The sequence below is a fragment of the Mauremys mutica genome, chromosome 11 (genome assembly GCF_020497125.1).
Source record: "Mauremys mutica isolate MM-2020 ecotype Southern chromosome 11, ASM2049712v1, whole genome shotgun sequence".
Classification (NCBI taxonomy): Eukaryota; Metazoa; Chordata; order Testudines; family Geoemydidae; genus Mauremys; species Mauremys mutica.
The window spans coordinates 35,322,419-35,340,047 of NC_059082.1; the positions used below are offsets into that span (position 1 = coordinate 35,322,419).

The window sequence follows — 17,629 nt, forward strand, 5'->3', positions numbered from 1 at the left end:
TGTATCCACACTAAGGACACTAATTCGACTTTGTGAGTCCACACTAACGGGGCAAGCGTCGACATTGGAAGCGGTGCATTCTGGGCAGCTATCCCACAGTTCCCGCAGTCCCCGCTTCCCATTGGAATGCTGGGTAGAGCCCCCAATGCCTGCTGGGGGAAAAATGTGTCGAGGGTGGTTTTGGGTAACTGTCGTCATTCAACCGTCACTCCCGCCCTCTCTCCCTGAAAGCGCCGGCGGGAACTCTGTTCGCGCACTTTTCTGGTCAGTGACAGCGCGGACGCCACAGCACTGCGAGCATGGAGCCCGCTGCGATCATCGCTGCACTTATGGCCGTTGTCAACTCCTCGCACCTTATCGAACACCTCTTCCACAGTCAGCTGCTGAGAAATCGGGCGAGGAGGCTCCGGCAGCGCGGTGAGGACATGAAGTGTGAGAGTGGCACAGACCTCTCACAAAGCACGGGATCCCGCGCCGCGGAGATCATGGTGGCAATGGGTCACGTTCATGCTATGGGACGGCGATTCTGGGCCCGGGAAACAAGCACGGACTGGTGGGACCGCATAGTGCTGCAGGTCTGGGATGAATTACAGTGGCTGCGAAACTTCAGGATGCGTAAGGGCACTTTCCTTGAACTGTGTGACTTGCTGGCCCCTGCCCTGAAGCGCCAGGACACCCGGATGCGAGCAGCCCTGAGTGTGCAGAAGCGAGTGGCCATAGCCCTCTGGAAACTTGCAACGCCAGACAGCTACCGGTCAGTAGCGAACCACTTTGGCGTGGGCAAATCTACCGTGGGGGTTGCTGTGATGCAAGTAGCCCACGCAATCATTGACCTACTGCTCTCAAAGGTGGTGACCCTGGGAAACGTCCAGGTCGTCATAGATGGCTTCGCCGCGATGGGATTACCAAACTGTGGTGGGGCTATAGATGGCACTCACATCCCTATCCTGGGACCGGCCCACCAGGCCAGCCAGTATATTAACCGAAAGGGCTACTTTTCAATGGTGCTGCAAGCACTGGTGGACCATAGGGGACGTTTTACCAACATCTACGTCGGGTGGCCGGGCAAGGTTCATGACGCGCGTGTGTTCAGGAACTCTGGTCTGTTTAGACGCCTGCAGGAAGGTAGTTTCTTCCCGGACCACAAAGTAAGTGTTGGGGATGTGGAGATGCCTACAGTGATCCTCGGGGACCCAGCTTACCCGCTAATGCCCTGGCTCATGAAGCCCTATACAGGCGCCCTGGACAGTGACAAGGAGCTCTTCAACTACCGGCTGAGCAAGTGCAGAATGGTGGTGGAGTGTGCTTTCGGACGTCTCAAGGGGAGATGGAGGAGCTTACTGACTCGCTCGGATCTCAGCGAAACCAATATCCCCATTGTTATTGCAGCTTGCTGTGTGCTCCACAATCTCTGTGAGAGCAAGGGGGAGACCTTTATGGCGGGATGGGAGGTTGAGGCAAATCGCCTGGCTGCTGATTACGCTCAGCCAGACACCCGTGCGATTAGAAGAGCACAGCGGGAAGCGCTGTGCATCCGGGAGGCTTTGAAAGCTAGGTTCCTCAGAGAGCAGGGTAACCTATGACTGTCCAGTCTCTTTACAGAGAAGCTGAACCTGCCCCTGTTTCAGTTACTATTGACTTTTTTCAGCAGTTACATACTCCGTTCACCAGGTTTCCCCCCTTCCAACAGACGTTTAAAAATAAAGTTATTGGAACATTTTTAATTAACAAAGTTTTCTTTACTAACGAATTCTCGTTCAAGGGTTCCAACAGGGACGCAGACTGTGGTGGGTACGGTGTGCACTGATGTACTGACCGCTTCTACACTCGAGGACTGACAGGCTCCTGCTCCTACAGCGGTCTCTGGGGGGAGGACGGTTACCGGAGGGTGTGCAGGAAGGGGTGGGTTTGCAGGAAGGGGTGAGGGGTGTGTGGGAAGGGTGAGTAGGTGTGGGGGGATGATGGCTCTGGCTGGGGCTCAGGGCATCGGAGAGGTTCATGGCTAGGGTGGAAGGGCATGGTAAGGGCAGCCTGCCTTGCCATTTGTGGATGCCAGGTGCTCGGACCCTGGGGCAACATACACCTCCCAGACTGACGTGGGGCAGCAGACACCTCGCAGAGTGACCCGGGTGCCTAGTGACTGCACTCTGTGTGTGACCTGCTGTTGATCCTGCCCCCATGTCTGTACCCTGTTAATGGTGGCTGTCCTATGCAATTAACAAACCCCTCCCCCCCTTCACACAAAGTCTTCTGCAAAGAAACATGACGGAAACAGTAATGAACAGCAAACTATTTTTAATACTCAACTACACAGTTGGGGGATGAAACTGGGATTTGGGATCGGGTGAGCCAGGAAGGCAAGCAATTCTCATACTTTAGGGAATGAGAGCTGTTTGGTACATGAGTGCTCTGCTGGGGTGGAGTGACAGTTTTCACGGCCCCTAGCGCCCCTCCTTCTTGTGATTTTGGGTGAGGGGGGGACAGGACTTTGTGGCGGGGGAGGGCGGTTGCAGATACAGTTCAGGGGGGCTCTCTGCTCCTGCCTGCGGTCCTGCAGAACATCCACAAGGCGCCGGAGCGTGTCCGTTTGCTCCCTCATTAGTCCAAGCAGCGTTTGAGTCGCCTGCTGGTCTTCCTGCCGCCACCTGTCCTTCCGTTCGCTGTGTGAGCGCTGCTGCTGAGAGAGGGTCTCCCTCCACTGGCTCTGCTGGGCCGCCTCGGCTCTGGAGCAGGCCATCAGTTCAGCGAACATCTCGTCCCGAGTCTTTTTCTTTCGCTGCCTAATCTGCGCCAGCCTCTGCGAGGGGGATGCCGGGGCAGTTCGGGAAAGAGCCGCAGCTGTGTGATGTGAAAAAGGAAGTGATTTCCTTGCAAAGATGCATGTTTGCGAACACTGAACACAGTCTACTCAGTTTCTGTGAACAAGACCATACAGGGCACCTAATCTCATGTGCTCTCAGGACAAGTTCGAATTTTCGGCATTCGCTTTCATTGCCTGGGGTCTTGCACTGGAGATCGGACAAGCGGGGCAGGACAGCAGAATCCGTGTAGCAGCCAGGCCTGGTAAGCCGTAAACTTTAGGCTGCTTAACAGTTAATGGATAGCAGTGCCCTCCTGCTGCAGGCAATCTGGAAAGCATAAAGTCTGACCCTGTTCCAGCCCCTCGCGGTTGTCCCCGGGAAAGATCCCTGTATGCTTTTCCTCTGCAGCCTCCAACACGTGGCTGTTAAACGACGGTCATTGTTATGCAAAGGAAAAGTCAAGCATTCACAATAGTAACATTAAAGTAATTCCTCTAATTAGATGCAGCAGTCGCCGAGCGAGATCACCCTGAGGCGGGTCTCCAGGAGAAACAGAGAGCGCATGCTGCGTGAATCCCTGCACAGACCAGGGCCCTATGCTGCCATGCTGGTTGAGGCAATGCTCCCACTATACCTCAGGATGGCCTGGCGCGGAAGAGTGTGCTTCCACGGAGCACCCAATAAGGCACCTCTCCCCAGGAACCTCCTGCGGAGGCTTTTCGAGTACCTCTCCGAGAGCTTCGTGGAACTGTCCCAAGAGGATTTCTGTTCGATCCCTATATGCATTGACCTTCTTTTTATATAGTTTTTATTCCTGTTTTGTTAAAAAATAAATGTTTACATGTTTATAGCACTTACCGACTGATCCTTCCCCTGATTCGGAGTCCGGGTTAACGGCCGGGGAGGGTTGGTAGGGGATCTCTGTGAGGGTGATGAAGAGATCCTGGCTGTCGGGGAAAGCAGTATTGTAACCGCTGTCGCCTGCCTCGTCCTCCACAAACCCTTCCTCATCTTCCCGATCGGCGAACATCGCCGAGGAACTGCCCGTCGACACTATCCCATCCTCAGAGTCCACGGTCACTGGTGGGGCAGTGGTGGCAGACCCACCGAGAATGGCATGCAGTGCCTCGTAGAAGCGGCATGTCTGGGGCTGGGCTCCGGAGCGTCCGTTTGCCGCTTTGATTTTTTGGTAGCCTTGTCTCAGGTCCTTGATTTTCACGCGGCACTGCGTTGCATCCCGGCTGTATCCTCTGAGTGCCATGGCTTTGGAGACCTTCTCGTAGGTCTTTGCATTCCGTTTTTTGGAGCGCAGCTCCGAAAGCACAGACTCATCGCCCCACACAGCGATCAGATCCAAGACTTCCCGGTCAGTCCATGCTGGGGCCCTCTTTCTACTCTGAGATTGCATGGACTCCTCTGCTGGAGAGCTCTGCATCGCTGCCAGTGCTGCTGAGCTCGCCACGATGTCCAACCAGGAATTGAGATTCCAACTGGCCAGACAGGAAAAGGAATTCAAATTTTCCCGGGGCTTTTCCTGTATGGCTGATCAGAACATCTGAGCTCGGACTGCTGTCCAGAGCGTCAACACAGTGGTGCACTGTGGGATAGCTCCCGGAGCTACTAAGTTCGATTTGCATCCACACCTAGCCTAATTCGACATAGCCATGTCGAATTTAGCGCTACTCCCCTCGTCGGGGTGGAGTACCGAATTCGAACTAAAGAGCCCTCTAGGTCGAATTAAATGGCTTCCTGGTGTGGACGGGTGCGCGGTTAATTCGAATTAACGCTGCTAAATTCGAATTAAAGTCCTAGTGTAGACCAGGCCTAAGGTGCCACAAGTACTCCTGTTCTTTTTGCGGATATAGACTAACACGGCTGCTACTCTGAAACCTATGGTAATCTAGAACTCTGCACTATACATCAAATGTAACTAGTTCAGTTAGTAAACATTGAAGGTTTGAGTACAAGTGTAAAAATCCCTTCATTTAAAAGCATTTAACTTTTAGAAGGATACCAAATTTCAGTGACGAGAAAATGAATTACTATTTTCAAACAAAAGGGTTTTTTATTTTGAATGTCTGCATTTCAAATCCTTGAATAACATAAGTATGGTAAGAACATGATACATCACAGTGAATCTTCTTGCTACTACTTTCAACTGCAGAGTGTACCTGGCATTTGTGCTTTGATTAAGAATTGTAAAAGTTAATTGAAACTGCAAGAACATTAAAGGAGATAAAGGAACTCTTAAAGGATAATTTTCTCTTCTGTAGAAAGCCAAATGAATCATTTCATTTCTGTTTGCTTTTCCCACCTGTTTAATTCCTAGAGTTGATCCTGACAGCCCGTTACATAGTGATCTTCAGGTCTTAAAAGAAAAAGAAGGTGTAGAATACATTTTGCTCAACTTCTCATTTAAGGTAAATGGGTATCAATAGAGTACTGAGAGGAAATTTTTACTATCTGGATGTAGAAACCATTTTAAATGGTAATAGGCCATGTGCTCTATTTCAGGGGTTCTCAAACTTCATTGCACTGCGACCCCCTTCTGACAACAAAAATTACTTCACAACCCCAGAAGGGGCGGGGGGGGGAACTGAAGTCTGAGCCTGCCCAAGCCCCACTGCCCTGGGGGGGGGGGGGCAAAGCCCGAGCCCACTGCTCTGGGCAGGGGGGCCAAAGCTCAAGCTCAAGGGCTTCAGCCCCAGGCAGGGGGCCTGCAACCTGAGCCCTGCTGCCCAGGGCTGAAGCCCTTGGGCTTTGGTTTCGGCCCTGGGCAGTGGGGCTCAGGCTTCAGTCCCGGGCCCCAGCAAATCTAAGCCAGCCATGGCGACCCCATTCAAAGGGGGTGGCAACCCACTTTGGGGTCCTGACCCACAGTTTGAGAACCACTGCTCTGTTTGAAGGATGATGGTATAGCTTTCAAAAACAAATACGATTTTTAATATATTACTATCACATTCCAAAGCTGATGTTCTGCTAGAAGTAATGTAAACTTCTACATGAATGCAAGATGAAGATTGAACTTTTTTAACTCTATAAACTATGCGTTTCCCAAAGAATAAATTGAAATATCCTTTTCCTACTGGAAATCAGTGTTGCAGCATAGCTTTTAACTCTATACTTTGTTTTCAGGATAATTTTCCTTTTGATCCACCCTTTGTGCGAGTGGTATCTCCTGTGCTCACGGGAGGGTAAGTTTTTAACTCTGACTTGTATAAAAAGGTTTTGTAGTAGAAACTCTGCTGAAGACACCCTTGATTTCTGGGAACTACAACTGGATTTTAAGGCAAGACCCCACAATGTATATTGATGAACTGCTATAGGACAGGAAACTATGACAGCGCTCAGGAAATGAGACAGACAGACACAGAGACTTGCTTCTCAATCACTGCTAATTCAAACCAGTCAGCCAAAGTAGCTTCCAGCTAGCTGCCTATATGAAATGTGTTGGTTTAGTCCACTGTGACCTTGCAACGTGTGTGTGTACACTAATTCTTTTCCCTAGAACTTCCTGCTATTGACGTTGACGGTAGCAATGATTGGTGTAACAGTAAGGATAACTGCCAGTGTCGTTACCTCCATGTGATTTAATCCTGCTGTGCTCAGAGCAGATGACGTGGTGGTTATAACGCTGCTGGCCAGTCTGTACTGGCTTTCACACTGGTGGAGCTGCATCTCTGTAACAGTGGGGAGTTTTAGGGGAAAAGTTAGTGCAAGCATAGCCCAGAAGCATTTAACTTGATGACCTTCTTACTCCTAAGGATGATTCCTTTAGAGTATTACTGAAGTACATTGGCTGGGCGGTGTTGGGGAAGCTTATAGATATTTATTGGGACGAGATGGAATTCGGCGTCAGTGTTGTAGGAAGGTAAGTGACAGTTCTTATTTAAAAAAAAAAAATTCTGAATTTAGTGGAAACTGGCACTGATTCTGACTCTGCCGTAACCTATTGTCAACATTAATTCGAGAAATATAGTAATTTTGAATTGTAGACATGACTGCTGCTGTCACACAAATATATAAAAAGTAATATGAAAACAGTGCACATTCATTACCCATTTAGAAGCGCACTCTCTTCCTTAAACTCATTCTTCCTGGTGCAAAATTGCAGGAAAAGAAAAGGTTAATAGCTCTAAAGATCTAGATTTTTCATGACTATCGCAGAGGAATATAACACAATTCCAGCTTCAGAAATGTGTCCAGCATGCCTCTGATAGTCCAGATGAAGGAGAACAGGCTGCACTTTGGGGCTTAAAACTCGTGGTACTCCATCCCATTCCCTTTGTTCCCCTGGCATGTTGTGAATTGCTGATGTTCATTCAGAGTGACTTCACAGTATGTATAGTGCATGCTGGGGAGTTATTTGGTTTAGAAGTGACAAAATGCTTGAGAAGGTGAGTTTTAAGATTAAATAATGAATGCCCCTCTAGCCTGTCTCTTCTGTGAAGAGGAGGCCATTGCACATACTTGTAAAGTTGCTGGAGTTATGTTAAATTCCTTTTTGGAAGTAACTCTAAAAACTATCCATTTGTACTATGTCCACAATAGAGCCATCAAAAATAGCATCCCTCTGCCACATTTTTCAATTCTGACTGTGTAAACTGTCCAGACTAGCTGAGTCACTGATTCTCACTAAGACTTCCCTTGTGGTTGGACAAAGCAGATTAGTTTCTCTTGTCTCTAGACGACATTCTGTTCTATATAAATAAATGTATATGGCTAACGTACTGCAATATATTGCCCTTGAAAGTGCTCTCTAATTTTTTATAGCTGAGCAAACAGCGTGACAGGTTAACTCATAATGGCCTGAGGATATGACTGCATAGTAATCTCTTTACTAACTGGTCTTGAAAGATGCCAAATAAAAGCCATGTTGAATTCAAAATTTCTAATCTAACATTTATTTTTAGGTATGTCCTGGGTGGGGGTGCATTATGCATGGAACTTCTTACTAAACAGGTGAATATAAAATCAAAATCTTTTGTATTTTCTGTGTGTGTGTTTTTTTGTTTGTTGTTTTTTTAATTGTCAAGAGTAATGGTGAAAGGGTGCAATGCTTAGTTTCGGGGGGGGGGGGGGGGGAAGGTGATTGTAGTAGCAGTTAGCATCCTGACTAGAACAAAGAATATTTCTTAAGAATAGTAATAAGAAGGTGTTTTTGTATGTTTGCTTAAACACCACTGCCTGTTAGGAACAAAGGGCCAAATCATACACTCCTGTGGAAATGCTTGCCGTAGGGGAACAAGGTCCAGGAAGCTTGAGCTCTGTCACCTTACTGAACTTGCATCAGATCTTCCTCTTCACCCTGGAGGGACAGGGGAGGGAGAGGAAACAGGAAGTGCTGTTCTTTCTCCCCACCCCTAAATTGGTGGATTCCTGGAGTCTGTGAGAGGGACCCAGATCCAGTAAAAGGCGAGATCACTTTGTCCTGCTCCTTTGAACCCCCCCGCCCACCTTCTACCCTAGCAGCTGCCCCACAAAATCTGATAGGGGGGTGCAGGTGCTGAGCTTCGGTGAACGCTGCTTGAAGCAGTGTTAATTTAGGAGTAGATAGCTGCTGCCTATGGAAAGAAGATTGCAGTGGACAGCATCTCCCCTACAAAAATAGCTCCTGTAAAAGTCTGGAGACTTGTGTGAACCCTGGAAAGGTAAAACAGTGCCAGAGAGGTGCCCAGATGTGTGTGGAAACAGGCTCTTTTTGCTCACTTAATTGCTTAATTGAGTCATTAAAAGCAGTCTTTTAAAGCTGTAATTGCTATTGTAAAGCTAGCTGAAAATGAGTAGAATTCTATAATGTAGTTGTGTTTTTCTTTGTTTTTTGTCTTACCAGATTCTGGAAATGTGTGCAACTTGGCTTTTTCCTTTTTCCTACAAGCTCTTTATGCTAACATAGTTTACTTTAGTTTCTTATGTTTCTCTTGGGAATAACTAATTGTTTTATAGTTTTAAAAGCTATTAACCAAAAATACCATGGTTTGCTAGAGTTTAGCAAAAAGCAACATACTTTCCAGAGTGGATTTGCAAGGTGAGCGTAAGAATACAAGCACATATTCTGTAGAAGTATTTCCTTCTTCCTTTAGGGCTGGAGTAGTGCCTATTCAATAGAATCGGTCATCATGCAGATCAATGCCACTTTAGTCAAAGGAAAAGCCAGAGTACAGTTTGGAGCCAATAAGGTAAATATATTATGTATAATTATTGAAGTGACTTTTGTGTTGTGGGTAGATACTTGTTTTATTTTCCATTTTATGTTGACTCTTATAGAAAGCTCAAATATAAAACAACCATTTGGTTTTAAGATTAATTTAATGTCCATATAAACTTTTGATTCACTTTTGTGTGCTGAAACATATTGGTGTATTTGTGGCTAGTTTGCTGGAAATGAACGTTATGGGTTTGTTAGGAAACAATTTGTGTGTGAGCCGGAGGACAAATATTTTTTTTACATGGAAGGGTCAAAGAAGCAGGTGAAGCTCCTACTGTACTCATTCTGGCTTCTATTAGTAATTTAATCCAACATAAACTTCAGCCTGAACTTTCTCCCAAGATTGACTCTTCTTAAGGCTTTCTCTGCCAGTGCTCTGTCACTCTGTCCCTAGTTCTCTGTGCTCCTGAGGACAGGCTCCAACCCTTCTTAAATTCTGATTAGTGCTAACTGAATCCATTCTGTATTTTCATGCCAGGATGAGTGAGGAGCCCTGCATCCCTATGCAGGATTCTGGAGCATGTCACTCTGGTACAGGGAGATTGTTGTATCAAAACTAACTTTAAACAACTTTTTTGCCTTCTCTTGGTAGTTGAGAAAAAGTATCTATCTGAAGAAAGCTTTTTGGTAAACACTAAATATTTTAATAAAGGATGAAAAATTAATGAAATAACTATCATAGATCTTTGTATGTGACTCTAAAAGCTATTAAGGGGACACCTGCATAGGAACAGACTAGTAATTCACCATAAAATGAGAGAGACAAACCATGTTAGGTATTTTTAAAAATGTTTACCCAGGTCCCACTTTCAAAGTGGCTTAGGCACTTAATTCTAAGTCACATGGACCTTTCATAAGGGCTTAAGTTATGAATGAATTAGGAGACTAGATCACTTAGGCACCCTTAAAATGCATTTTACCTATTGCTTCTACTTACCCTGTGGCAGGAGACTGCTGTCCTATTGGTCCAGTCCATTGACTGTTAAGAACAACAAAACTGCTTAACTTTTATCAACCTAAATTTAATTTCCATCATGTCCGTCTTAGGGTGTTTATAATTTAACACTGATCAGATGTGCATTGCTATGGTCAAGTGGAGTTCTAGAGTCTGCAGGCTATTTAGGCCTCACAGTTCCAAACTGAAGCACAAATTTGTGAACCATCTCAAATTTGTGAGCCTGTTAATGTTGGAGCCATTTCTGATATTGAGTGCATGCAAACTGTGCCATTTCTACTTCTGCCTGCTCCACTTATTTTAAAAAGAATTTCTCACTCTGAGAGCCAGGTTTTTAATATTACAAGCCTTGTGTGGAAGATGGCTAATTAGTTTGACAGTAAGAATCTTTTAAAACATATGTTAAGTAGGTTGACTTTTTTGAAATCTATCCACCTGGAATGTCCCTTACCCTAAAAGTCATTCATCTATGAAATGTTATGTCTACACTGCAATAAAACACCTGTGGCTGGCCTTTGTCAGCTGCGGGACTTTAAAATTGCAGAGTAGATGTCTAGGCTCAGGCTGGAACCCAGGCTCTGGGGTCCTTCCCCCTTTCAGGGTCCCAGAGTCCAGGCTCTAGCCTGAGCCCAGAGGTCTACACTGCAATTTTATAGCCCTGCAGCCTGAGCCCCTCAAGCACAAGTCAGCTGACACAGGCCAGCAGGGGGTGTTTTTATTGCAGTGTAGCCATACCATTACTGTCCTAATATTTGCCTGTATTGGCACTATGTGGAAATTTTTTTTAACTTGTACATAATTCAGAATGCAGTGGCTTAAGATAGCATATTTCACGTCCCCCTAAAAAAAGCCTAGGTGCAAGAACAGCACTTTAATACAATGTACTTTGAAACTTGAAGCCCTGTATTTTATCAGTTAGCAAGTCCAATCACACAGCCACTGTAAATGGCTTTTTAGTATGATGAGAGCCAACTCTTCAGTCCCCGAGGCCATGGATTTTGCAGGTTAAGACTGCAGTTGGTTTTCTTGCATGGCACCTCTTAATAGACAATTTTTTGTTCTACTTATAGTACTGTCTAACTTTTCAAACAGTTACTTTGTTGTTTTGCTTAAGTATCTGCCCATTTTTTTTGGTCCTGCATGACTTGATGTCACTACTTGATGGTAGTATTAAATGACTTATTTTTATTTCAGAACCAATATAATCTAGCAAGAGCACAGCAGTCCTATAAGTCTCTAGTACAGATACATGAGAAAAATGGTACGTAAATATTTACATTTTGTAATTTTGTATGTTCTTGTCTGTACAAATTGTACAGTGGCATGGAAAAGATAGTAATGCTTGAAACTTAAGGGTACGTCCATGCTGCCCGCTGGATCGGCGGGTAGCGATCGATATATCGGGGATCGATTTTTATCGCATCTTGTGTAGACACAATAAATCAATCCCCGAACGCGCTCCCCGTCGACTCCAGAACTCCACCAGAGTGAGAGGCTGAAGCGAAGTTGACGGGGGAGCCGCGGCCGTTGATCCCACACCGTGAGGATGGGAGGTAAGTCGATCTAAGATACGTCGACTTCAGCTACGCTATTCTCGTAGCTGAAGTTGCGTATCTTAGATCAATTGCCCCCCCCCAGTGTATACCAGGCCTAATATAATTGCCATACAATACAAACTTTTACCTGGTTTATTTGGGATAAAGCAAGAATGGCCTATGCCTCTTCCCAGGCATTGAAGGGCCTATTTTGCATTTTGTTTCCACCCTGGTTATACAGAATTTTTTGTTTATGCCTGAAATGTTTAGATGCTTCTCTAGCAAATAAGACATCTCTTCCATTCTCCAAAGAGCTTATCTAAATATAGCGCAAGACATGTGAAAGCAATAATCAATGAGAGAATGGAGTAGAAGGGCTGGAAAGTACAAATTAAAATGTGTAGCCTGAAAACTGTTCAGTCTGGCTCTGAAGGCGGGGAGATATGCTTTCCCCCATACAAAACCAGTTGCCACCAGCTGATGCTGCTGTTCACCTGTTGTGTGGTAAAGTGGACATGACTCCTTCTAGAAATTAGTATTACTACTTTCCAGCTTGAGTGAGCCACCTGGGAGCAGATAACTGATCTAACATCCCACATCATGATTTGGCATTGTTTTGCAACTAGACAAATCACCTAGACTTGTCAACTACTTTTAAAGTTGACAAGGCTGTTACAAAGAGAAGTACCAGTAACTCCTCACTTAATGTTGTAGTTATGTTCCTGAAAAATGTGACTTTAAGTGAAACGATGTTAAGCGAATCCAATTTCCCCATAACAATTAATGTAAATGGGGAGGTTAAGTTCCAGGGCAGCTTCCCCTACTCTGCAAGCACCAGGGGCGGGGGGCTCAACCCTCAGTCCACCCACTTCACCCCTTCCCCAAGCCCTCACCCTTGACCCACCTCCTCCCCCTTACTTCTGTGTCCTGGCTCCTCCCCCCAAATGCCACAAGCCAGCTGATTGCCACGTTCAGGAGGGAGGGGGCAGCCTGTGCACTGAGTCCTCGCTCCTCCCCCTTCCTCCTGCCTCCAAAATGCCGCAAGCCAGCTGATTGCCATGGGCAGGAGGCGGGGTGGGGCTGGGGAGGCTGCCAGCTATGGAGAAATCAGGCAGCCAAACAACGTAAGAGTGGAGCATTGCACAACTTTAAATGAGTATGTTCCCTAATTGATCAGCAACGTAACGAAACATGCATTTAAGTGGGACGACTTTAAGTGAGGAATTACTATTATTTATACTGTCTTGCTTTGCTGACTTATTTATCAAAGAATCTTCATCTAGGGACAGGGTGTGATCCAGTGGTTAAAACCTGGTACTGGGAGCCAGGAGAGCTCTGTCTCAGTTGGACCTTGGATATGTTTTTCAGGGAAACTGAGGCACACATCTGTACAATAAGCATGTCTTCTGTACCAGAGGAAGAGATGTGTATTGGAAATAGTTGATTCTAAAACACTTTGAAATGTTATGATTAGCTGCTATTACTTGAGCTTTTTGGTTGTTTTCATTCTAAAAAAGTCAATATGGCTCTTTTAGTTCTACCTATACACTACACTGATTACCAATACACACAGCATCCACAGTATTAAAGATATTTAAAGGCTTCTTTGTTAACTTATGGCTACTGTAGGTCCTCAGGAACAGCTTAAGTAGGCACTGTACTAATCATACAAAATTTGAGGCAGATCTCTTAAAACTTTTGCTAGTGTGGTGGGTAGAATTAAATAGATACTTTGATTTTGGCAGTGTCCATTTAAACAAAACCAAACCAAACCATGCACACCTTGGTCTCACAGACTGAACCTTCACCCAGAATAACCTGTGATCATGTGTGTAGCAACTGAAATATATATTGAAAGGTAAATTGCTTAGTTGGCATTTCTGAACTTGCGGTTATAGTTCATCATTCCCATTCCGTCCTCAGCAGGATGAAAAAGACTTGTAACACCAGGAACGTCTTGGTCTATATTTTCAAACACTTGTGCAAAAGTTGAGCGTGCACTTGCAAAATGGGATATTCATATGCATATACCAATATAATCAAACAAATGACTGTATGCAAGGCTTGCCGGATTGAAAATCATAGAAATGTAGGACAGGAATGGACCTCGATAGGTCATCTAGTCTAGTCCCCTGCACTGAGGCAGGACTAAGTATTATCTAGACCAGGGGTCGGCAACCTTTCAGCAGTGGTGTGCTGAGTCTTCATGTATACACTCTAATTTAAGGCTTCGCGTGCCAGTAATACATTTTAACATAATTAGAAGGTCTCTCTATAAGTCTATACTATATAACCAAACTACTGTTATATGTAAAGTAAACAAGGTTTTCAAAATGTTTCAGAAGCTTTATTTAAAATTAAATTTAAAATGCAGATCTTATCAGTTTAGTGTGATCCTTGCCCTTGCTTTTCCTTGCTAAGTTTTCCAATGTCTGGTGGCACGTATTTAGATACTTTAAGCTGCACACAGGCTTCTGAGTTATATGTTGATAACCGGCTGGCAGGAGGTCAGCGGCTGGAACCCCAGATAGGCAGCTGAGGTGAGTGGAGCTGGCGGCTGGTAGGGCTGAGCAGGGCCAGAAGCCTGGACCCTGTCTGACAGGGGTCCTGCGCTGGAAGCAAAGTGAGTGGGGCTGTGGCGGGGACCCTGGCTGTCAGGGGCCAGCAGACGGAACCCCAGAGCGGCAGCGGGCTGAGCGGGTCAACCTGCCCAGCTCTGGGGTTTCAGGGGTGGGCTGAGTGTGTCTGCCAGCCCCCCTCTGGGGTTTCCACCACCGGCTCCTGCCAGCTGGGGTCTCAGCCCGCTGCCAGCCTGGAGTTCCTTCCCCCAGGCCAGCAGCGGGTGCTGAGTGGGACCCCAGCTGGCAGGAGCCGGCAGTGGAAAACCCCAGAGTGGCAGCCTGCCGCCGCTCTGGAGTTTCGGCTGTCGGCTCCTGTCAGCTGGGCTCACAGCCCACTGCCAGCTTGGGGTTCCTTCCCCCAGGCCAGCAGCGTGCGCTGAGTGGGACCCGTGGTGGGACCCCAGCTGGCAAGGGGCCAGCAACGGGAACCCCAGAGTAGCAGTGGGCTGAGCGGCTCATCCCGCCCCACATGCCATCAAAAATCTGCTTGCATGCCACCTTTGGCACACGTACCGTAGATTGCCAACCCCTGATCTAGACCATCCCTGATAGCTGTTTGTCTAAACCTGTTCTTAATAACCTCCAATAACAGAGATTCCACAGCCTCCCTAGGTAACTTATTCCTGTGCTTAACTAACCTTACAATTGGGAAGGTTTTCCTAACATCTAACCTAAATTTCTGTTGCTGCAATTTTAAGCCCATTACTTCTTGTCCTGTCTCCAGTGGTTAGAGAAAAATGTATCACCCTCCTCTTTATAACAACCTTTTACGTACTTGAAGACTGTTATCATGTTCTCTTCGCCAGACTAAAACACAGTTTTTCAATCTTTCCTCATAATCCTGTTTCTAGACCTATAATCATTTTTGTTGCTCTCCTTTGGACTTTCTCCAACTTGTCCATCTTTCCTGAAGTTTGATGCCCAGAACTGGTCACAATACTCCAGTTCTGAGGCCTTGTAAGTGCTGAGTAGAGTGGAAGAATTACTTTTCATGTCTTGCTTACAACATTCCTGCTAATACATCCCAGAATCTGGACCTTTGTCTTAACTAAAGCAGAAGGAAACTAGATCACATTACTCTTTGCTGTCTATATTGGTGTCTTAAGATTTGTCTAATTCAGCAGGATGGCTGCTGCCAACAGGAGCTCAATATTAATGCTTTATTTTCAAATATAAATACTGGGTCTGATCTTGCAAGGTGATGAGTGCTTTAACTCCCACTGAAATCAATAGGAGTTTAGGGTCTGTGGTGGATTGGTCTGGTTTTCAAATACAATTTAAATTTCAATTATACATCAAAATAGAGCCTAAAGCTGTGTTGCACTAAAGTTAAGAGTGCCTAATGTGTTTCTTTGTTCTTCTGTAGGCTGGTACACTCCTCCAAAAGAAGATGGTTAATATTGTGGACTGTTGTACACCTGGACCAATGTCAAACAGCTCTTTTTTATTTCTTTCCAACACACACACAGACTCAAGCTACGAGTGCCCCTATAACAGCCGTACTGAAGACTTTAGCTATTAGATAAGTTAGTGGATAATCTGTCAACTGACACATCCAGTATAATTTACAGCCTTACCATTTTGCTCTTATTAGGTATCTTGGACTGAGCAGTTTTGGCCTTTACTGTATTTGTCCCTATGGATTAAGCATATTTGGGCCACTCCCTCCCTTCTCCATTTTTGTTTAAAAGTACAAACTTTTTAAAGCTGGCTATTGAGTTACTAAAAGATCATTCAATAGGAGTCACTCACTACTTCTTACCTTTTGCAGAATGTGGACTGCAGAGACTTGCATTGTAATGTTTCATTTAAAGCCAACAAAGTTTAATACATTGTTTAATACTGTTTTAGGAAATTTCAGGTCTTGTAAATCACAGTAGTTTTTCTGGTCTAAAATGAAAACATTTGTAGTATTGCCAAATTAAAGATATAGGAAAACAACATGTATGTTAAGTCATTAAACTTTTTTCATGGCTGTGTGAGGATATGAACTGTTTCTTGGAAGAGATACTCTTTATTAGATTGTTGTATTTTTAAGCAGAGCAAGGCTGTGCCAATAAAACCTTGTAACTAGTCACTTCCACTGGGGCATCAGAATCTTGCTGGGCTGTTTCTGCTACTTGTTGGCTCAAGCTACTTAACAAAAGGAGCCACAGTATGAAGCTTGAAGTTATTTAAGATACTAAAAATCTTTTTAGGTGTTCCATTTTATTAACGGGTTGTTGCAATCATTTGTAAACTAATGAACTTATAAAGTGATTGGCACAAATCAAAATGAAAATCCTTGAACAAAAGTTTTTATATAAAAGCTACAATAAAATACAAAAAAGACATCACCTGATTCAGAGTTGTAAAAATAATGTTGCCATAGTCATGACAGTGCTTTTTGTTATTGAAAGACTAACAGGAACTATTCTTTCATTATTAGGAAATGAATCTGGGTCTGTGTAATTACTATATTTCATTGCCTTACCTAAATCAATTCTATTTTGGTTGTAGTATTAGTGATTAGACCTTTGTACTGCCAGGGATTGATATAAGGGTGTGTACCATGGATTAAGCACTTTTTTTAGCCCAGAAGCATGTGGTTTTTAGTTACAACTATCAAATCTGTGCTCTTCTTCTTTTCTCTATCAGGCACCCATGGGCCTTTGTGCATTTGCTTCTAGATCCAGTTTTTAAGCTTGAAAGAACAGATTGAAGGAATTTGGCACTACTCCTGATACGTACTGTTTTGTTTCAAATAGTCTTCTAGGGAGTATAGTGGATGACTTGCCAGCCTTTCTGCTTACTTGGTTGTACATATATTCATATAGAATCCTGATAACCAATTGCTCAGATAGCAACCTTAAGTGAAAGGCAGAACTCTTTAAGCATTAAAGTTCCTTAAAACCTGAGGCTAAAATCTTTGAATACATTATTGAATTCTTTAATATTCTAATGGGCTAGCAGGTTGACAGATGCACATTTGGCATGCTTTGTTTTGGATTTCATTTTTCATTGCAGAATTATTTGGCAATGTACAGTAATTTGTAAACTTGCATCAAGTTTATGAATAAAGAACCATTTTAAGAATTAGTCTGTTTGTGGTTAGTCTTTGAATATAGATAGCTTTCTGTTCATGAACATGTATGTGTTCCCAAACAATGCAATGTATAAAAGGAAAAACTGGTCAACAGGTCAAAACCTCTTTGAATTTCAGGTTCATAAGCACAGGTGTAAAATGCTCATATGAAAAGCACCAGTAAGTATGTAGACCAATGCATTCTGCACTAGATGAAGTTCCTAAGTTGACTTCAGGTATGGCCCCATAAAGTACACTATAATCTAAAGTATAAAAATCACATGGATCACTGGTAGTAATGCCCATGGGGGGGAGGGGGAAATGGACTTGCACAGCTACAGATGAGAAATACTCATTCACTCCTGCTACTTTATCCTCTAAGATCAATGGGACCTTCAAACTGCACATCTTGTTAACGAATAAGTGAGCAAATGGGAGGAAAGCA

General features: G+C 44.6%; 1 protein-coding gene across 3 annotated transcripts in view; it reads left to right on the top strand.

Moving 5' to 3' along the window:
* The window catches only part of UBE2Q2 (ubiquitin conjugating enzyme E2 Q2), a 227,408-nt gene extending 210,209 nt beyond the window's left edge, over positions 1 to 17,199 (top strand). For all 3 annotated transcript variants that reach the window (XM_044979262.1, XM_044979263.1, XM_044979261.1), the window contains exons 8-13: positions 5,131 to 5,221; positions 5,937 to 5,995; positions 7,715 to 7,763; positions 8,885 to 8,980; positions 11,159 to 11,225; positions 15,487 to 17,199. In XM_044979262.1, the coding sequence (XP_044835197.1) occupies positions 5,131 to 5,221; positions 5,937 to 5,995; positions 7,715 to 7,763; positions 8,885 to 8,980; positions 11,159 to 11,225; positions 15,487 to 15,518 (394 nt within the window). In that variant the 3' untranslated portion in view covers positions 15,519 to 17,199. The remainder of the gene's footprint in view (positions 1 to 5,130; positions 5,222 to 5,936; positions 5,996 to 7,714; positions 7,764 to 8,884; positions 8,981 to 11,158; positions 11,226 to 15,486) is intronic.
* The last annotated feature ends 430 nt before the right edge of the window (positions 17,200 to 17,629 follow it).